Below are 6889 nucleotides of genomic sequence, written 5' to 3'. Positions count from 1 at the left end.
AATTTTATTTAAAACCTAATAAATGTCAGGTCCAAGACTTTGGGGTCCGAAGGTCCACCAGGGGTCCAGGGCCACTTGGCATGGCCCAAACCCACTTTCTTTTTCGTAGGATATTGGTCCACTAAAAAAAGTTGCAGGAACACGGTTAGGATTGGGTCGCTTATCTTCTGATAAACTTTTAGTTTTAGGAGCAAGACCACCAAAACAGTAACAATTGAAAATAACCATACAATGAGCATGGTTTTGATGAGATAATTGTAATAGACGCAGCGATAGCATACTATGCCCTCGACATGGTGCATTGTCAGTATTTTCTTTTTTGTTGTTGCAATCGAGGAAGTATATAAGACTTCTTATTTGACATTATTAATTTTCAGTATTGATAAAATCGTTTAAATTTGATATAATATCAGTCTGAAGATTTTATTTTAAAAAATGTCGAACATTGTCATATATAAATCGTCCAAGTATTGGGAGGAAAACTGTCGCCTTTTCCATAGAAGTGGATTCAATTATGGACATTTCTCCTTAGGCGAGTAGGAAAAACTGTCTGTTGTTCCCATAGAATTTGACTGTTATCTGTTTCCTAAAATGTTGGACTCAATGTGTTTGACTTTGTTTTTTAAGTTTTAAAAATTAGTTTTTAAGAATTTTCAAAAACTATTTTTTAAAAAATAGAGGTAAAGAAAAAGAATTGATTGGTTCATATATAAACTTTTACATTAGTGCATGCCTATTAAATTCAAAGAGAAAACTAACTTAGAAATATATGTTTTTTAATTTTAAAAACTAAAAAATATATTTTAGTTCTGAAAATTGTTTTCAAAAACTAATTTTATCAAACCATTTTTTGTTGTGTTAAAAAAAGAAAGGAAAACGGCTTTAAAAAATGAGAAACAATAGGATGCAAATTTTTATAATCTTCCATGCAGCATAAAATTAGTATATTTAGAGTTTAGATAACTGGCAGTTCACCTCAGTCGAAAGCATACGAAGAATTTCCATCCAAATGTATATCAGGAACCTCTTTTTTTTTTTTTTCTTTCAATATTGTACCTTTGCGTTTGCATTATGAAATACTATCAGTTAAAGATAGTCAACAGTAACACACGCACACTAACACAAGAAAAGCTATTGTACTGAGGCATAAAAGTTTATAAGACCTTGATTATCAAAAGTTTAGTCAGGCTAAGCTGTGCCATTTACACAAACTTTCACATATTGCACCAGATAATTAAGAGATTTTGATAAAATGAGTGAAATGAAACAGACTAGCCCAGGGTTTAAAGGTCGTAAATGTCAAACTAAACATGTACTAACAATGGAAGGGAAAAAAAATCATAAGTTAAGCAAGCTATTCAGCTTTTCAAGACCAGGGTTTTGACATGCGAGGAACATGCTTCAAATGAGCACCGGATTCCACATCGATTAAACATCAGACTGAAGCCAAAAAGTTTCACAGAACACGCACATATCTTTGACCAACTGAAAGATATTTGGCCATCCAAAACTGATATCCAAGGTCTCCAGCTCTAGAGACATGGTGATGTAAAGAACACCGATAACAGTTGAAATAAGGATTAATAAGATTCTCAATCAGAAAAAGAAGTATAACATGCCGATAAAGAGCATAAAATCTATTTACTTATGTTTGGTTCAAAGCTTGGAATTGGGGAATATATGGATAAAACGTATATTCCGTGGATGACCATACCTTGTGTCATTTCGGCTTTAATGTGGCCATGTTCTTCCAAGAGCCATTTGGACCTTGTGCTATTGATCATTGCTGAGCATTGATTCACTAGCCACAAAGCAATGACAACTTTCATGTGTAAGCTTACAACCATAAAATTGAAAACAATGTTCACGTAACTTGTAAAGTAGTAAATGCACAAGTACTGGAACAGCATTGTTCAAAGCAGTCATGGCAGGTACTGGATGATCTGAAAGGTTAATCCAATCAATCAATAAATATCACAAATTGTAAACTAGCATGAGGTGTTGCTAATAGTTTGGAAGAAAGTGAATACTTTCCATAGTTAGGTATCCTCATCAGAAACTAAAGTCTTTTCAGCTGCAATGTCTACTGCATTGGGTTCTAAGGTTCTGTTAAAATTGTCTGAAAAACAGATGCTTCTTTAAGCATTCAGGCAGCTTAATGATGTTACTATTAGTTAATTAGTTAATATATGTGGTCATCAGTTGTTCAGTTATACAGAAAATGGCCAATTAAATTCATACCTAGTGCAAGCTTCTTCTACCCTCTAGTTATAATTAAATTAACATTCCAAAGTTGGACATTCAACATTTTTACCATTAGCTAGGCTTTGACATGTAAACAACCTTTGTATGTGTGCAAAGAAAATATCAGTGATCATTTCATTAGCAACACATTGATAGTGAGCCATGCATCAGCATGCAGAAGATATCACAATTGAATAAGCTAATAAGGTGAAATTATCAATTAGACATTCACATATCAAGTCACCATATTGTAGCTACAAGACTCTGAGCATGCATTCCTCCGCAAAACAGATATCTGAGGCTCACAGGTGGCCTGAAATGGAAGAATGCGAGAACTCCACAAACCTATGGATGTGTTGGCTTATCAAGGGCCACACTAGAAAAGCCATCCCTTGTCTAGAGCAAGAAAGAATCTGTAGAAATCTGGAAGCAACACCTATATGCCTCCTTCTCAGCCCTGGAAAATGCAGGGGAAGCATTACTAGTAAATGCAAATGACTTTGTTTATACTTCCAAATTATGGAGAACAGAGACAAGTATTACACAAGGTATGTCTCCTATATGACATTGCTTGTATCATTGTATGTACCATTTTAGAAAGCAAACAAAAGATTCTTTATCTGTTCTAATTAAAGAGCTATGAAATTAATGCAAAACAATCTTTTAAAATCAGCATAAAATATCAACAAATTATGCAAACACAAGTCCCATAAATCATGTTAGTTTTTGAGCCTCAATATAAACCAGCATTTTAGTATACCACTTAATTTCAAATCTCAGTAATCAGATCATGTCTTACAAGTGTCTGCAAAATCTAGAATGTAACAAAGGTTTCAGAAAGATCCTGGTATAGAATGTCTACCAGAACAAGCCTAATGGAAATTAAGAGGATATATCATAGATGAACTGATTAACAAGAGTTCAGAAATGATCACTTATTTACGAAGTTTAGCATGTACATTCACATCAAACTATATCACTAAGTCATAAAACATAAATGAAGGACCGAAATATTTCATCTTTCTTCTTACAGTTGAATGAGGCTGAGATCAAACTATTCCGAAACTCTATCCTAGGGAAAAAGTATTAAATTGAAGAGGAAAAAAATTCCTGTCATCTGAAAGGAATGCTGTTTTCAGAAGAAATCAAATTTCTTAGCTCCATTAAGTGTTCATCGTTTGATATGTGGAGCGAAAGACGGAGGTTTGTCATTAATGCTTCCTGTTCCCAACTTAAGGGTCCTGATGCATGCAATGCCTCAATTGTACAATGATAGGCATGCAACTCTAACCTATGAATTTCTGCCGCCAATTCCTCTTGTGTAGGAGGGGAACAATTCCCTTCCTCATCACTCCTCTGGCAGACAGACTCAGCATCACTAAATGAACTGTCTACATCATCAAAAGGACCTGCATATACAGGAAATTGCGATTTATAGGAATTCCTGCTAGTGATACTACAACTACCAACAGAGCATGTAACACTATAAGCATGATTTGATTCTAAGTTTTCTCCTGTCTGTTTCCTCCTCTCCATGTCAACCATATTAGAAATCCCAGTTTTTCTGTTGTTTACAGAAGCAGGTATGCATTCTTCAGCGATCACTTCTCTTGGAAAACTGACACCCTGTACCTGTTTGAGTGGTGTGGGTGGATTTCTAAGTCTTGCTCTGTGACATCTGCCTTCATTTTCACGTGCTCTAAACTTTGGGGGAGGCTTAGCATATGCGTCAACTTGTGAATTGCTTCCTCGTTTCAATGTTTTAAAAGAAACGAGTTTGGATTCCAGAATACTCAGTTTTTTCTTTTCAGGACGATAGTAAGCGGAACCTGACAGTTTTGTCTTTGTATACATCTTCTGAAGTTGGGCGCTAGAACGTTTTCTGTTTTCATGGCTGGAAGAACCCTGAAGATGGGAGAAGGATAAATAATTATACAACCATAAAACAGCAGAGGATCCAGACATAAAAAAAATAGTACAAAGAAAAATTCATGAAAGCTAATTAAAACAAAAAGAAAACAGGAAAACTGTAGAAAATATGAAAGTAAGAAACTGGTAATATTGAAAGTATAACAAGAAAAAGCAAATCCCAAATTTTTTAAACTTTGATTAGTTATTTTAGCAAACTCGATATGCTGAATGAATGAAATTTCAAAAGCTCAATCAAAAGTTAAAACCAACTCAACAGATGATGTGTAACAGTATCCACGTCTACAGCCAACAGAACTAGGCAATTGCTAAAGAAGATGAAACAAAAATTCACAAGGTAGAATAAAAGTACCTTTCCAACTATAATCCACTTGTCATCTTGCCAAGACTGTCTCACCCGAATGTCAAATTTGCTCACTTGAAATTCCAAAGAAGATCCAAGTAGCCTGACCAAAATGTGGTTTTTCCCAAAAACCTTCAAAACTGTAGCCATCTTCCATGAGAAATTCTGGAAGACCTCTACAACATCACCTGAATTCCAATTATCTGTGAGTTCAAGTGCAGGCGGACACGGCCTTATGTCTTTCCTGGACACCTGTTCCACAATTGCCTCACCAGCATCACTTTCATATCCATCATATTTCACAGTATAGTGGTGGCCATTACCACAAATGATCTCTGCATATAGCCAGGAGCCACACGGCACCTCAACTTTGCTTAACACTTCCACCTTATTCCCTTTCTTAAATCTCATGATTGCAAGTATATTACTCTAAAATTTCAACCTGAACACCTGTTGTTCAATAACAAAAATCAAAATAAAAAACATGACAAAAAAAAATTAAAAATAGCATACTTGCCAGCAGCTCAGAATCAGAAAAGAACAGGAAAAGGATTAAAATTTAAAAGCATCCCATCATCTCAACATGTAGAAACCACGGAATGGATGGTGATAGCAATCAATAAATAGAACATAATAACGTATAAACAGATAACTGGTTACAGAATCAACAAAAAAAATTAATCTGAAACTCTTACATCGAATTAATTTAGATCTTGACTTTTAAAATCGAAAAAAAAAAACCAATTTTGAGCCAATCATAAAGTAAGAAAATTTTGATCAGGAAAAAAAACACGAAGCTGAGGCCAAACAAAGCTAAATACAGAACTCCTTGCAAGTTTATGTTCAAAATAGACGACGATACATAACAGTAAAATTTAAAATAAAAACGCACAAACAGAAGGAGAAACAGACCAATCAGTCACGACAAAGTCCAATTGATTAGAAGTAGAACAAATGCCGTTAAACCGATTTTCATCTCATTCAAATGCTAAAACCGATCGAGTGTGCAGTGATTTGCTGAGTTTCAAGGTTCTTTCTTTTTGATATTCTGTTATCTCTCTCGTTTTCTCTAAATTTTATTTATTTTCTGAAGAAAAATAATAAAACTCAATAATAATACTAAATCGGGCAATAACAGAACCACAGAGAAGAATTCTGATTCTGTTTCCCTTCCCTCTGTTTCCTCGGCAACAACAAATCGTGCAGAAATTTGAAATTGAAAGCTCATTGAGAAAAAATTAAGCAATATTAATAACCCATTAATTATGCAGAGAAAGTGAATTAGTAGATGAAAACGGGAGGAGGAAATTGTAAGAAGGGAAGAGAAGAAAATTCACTGACCTTGTTTCGATTCAGAAGACGATCTTTTCGTCTCTGTGATTTTCACTCTCTCTTCCTCCTTGTTATTGTGATTACGGTTGTTGTAGAATTTTTCCTTTTTGTTTTTATTTGTAAAATTATCATATTTATTGTGTGTTTCCTATAAATTAAAATCCATTTTAATTTATTTTTTAATTAAGGAATTTTCATTGCCAAGCTGCCAACTGCCCAAGAATAGCTTGTTGAGGTGGGAATTAACTGTTACATCTTATTGTAAACATTCCTTGTGTCATGCATCTTCTTTCTTCCCTTAATTTCTTTCTGTTGCTCAATTTCATAATTATTATTCCCTTATTTGTTTTTTAATTTCATATTTTAACTCTAAAAGAATACCGAACTGACTCTATGTCTCTATCTTTATCTTTTTCTCTACTAACATTCTCCATTTGTTTGTTTTTAAACTAAAATCCTCTATTTGGGTTTATCGATGCAGATTTTCAAGGAATAAAAAACTAAAAATAAAGGGTATAGAAATTTCAAACGTGATTATGGGATAAGAAAATACTACTACTTCATAATACCGACATTATTTGAGGGGCTAATTTTACATTAATGGTGTGAGTGTAGTTTGACCTAAGTGTGCAAGATTATTGTTATTATTACTTTGCCATTTTGAAAGGAATTCAAACATTGCAAAAGAAATGTTTATTTAGAGAAGAAATTAGACGGTACTGACTACTAAGTACTATGCCAATATCTTTATTGATATTTGATAGAAATAAATATAAATGTTTTTGACATCCGGAAAAAGATTCCTATCATGAAAATTTCATTCCTTCGACGCAAATTATATGTTATTGTTCACACATAATTCTTTATTTATAATTTTATTTTTTTCGGATAAATCTAAGATATAATTTCAGATATAAAGAGAACACTAAACACTGAAATTATTTTAACTTAATTAATAGTATCGAGTTAAGTTCCTGAGCATGATTTGTAATTATGTCATTAATATTCAGATTGGATAAACTTGTTCTTTCTTGAGTCTTC

At 33.5% G+C, this 6889-nt stretch overlaps 1 protein-coding gene across 6 annotated transcripts; it reads right to left on the bottom strand.

Moving 5' to 3' along the window:
- Nucleotides 1-1140: 1140 nt before the first annotated feature.
- On the bottom strand, nt 1141-6113 carry LOC100809539 (uncharacterized). 6 transcript variants are annotated; one of them, XR_001388232.3, is made up of 6 exons: nt 5858-6113; nt 4526-4966; nt 3536-4149; nt 2489-2701; nt 1715-1801; nt 1141-1532 (listed from the first exon to the last, which is right to left on the bottom strand). XR_001388232.3 is itself a non-coding variant. In XM_014775391.3 (4 exons), the coding sequence occupies exons 2-4, from the start codon at nt 4925-4927 to the stop codon at nt 2641-2643; spliced, it is 1077 nt and encodes a 358-aa protein (XP_014630877.1). In that variant the 5' UTR covers nt 4928-4966; nt 5858-6113; the 3' UTR covers nt 1141-2640. The 6 variants fall into 6 exon arrangements, 2 of the variants coding, with proteins under 2 accessions (XP_014630877.1, XP_014630876.1); XR_001388233.3 differs by having other exon boundaries at nt 1715-1943; nt 2590-2701; XR_001388234.3 differs by having other exon boundaries at nt 2590-2701.
- Nucleotides 6114-6889: the final 776 nt, after the last annotated feature.

The sequence above is a fragment of the Glycine max genome, chromosome 5 (assembly GCF_000004515.6).
Source record: "Glycine max cultivar Williams 82 chromosome 5, Glycine_max_v4.0, whole genome shotgun sequence".
Classification (NCBI taxonomy): Eukaryota; Viridiplantae; Streptophyta; class Magnoliopsida; order Fabales; family Fabaceae; genus Glycine; species Glycine max.
Note: the sequence above shows the minus strand (reverse complement) of the source record. Positions and strands in the feature narration are given on the sequence as shown.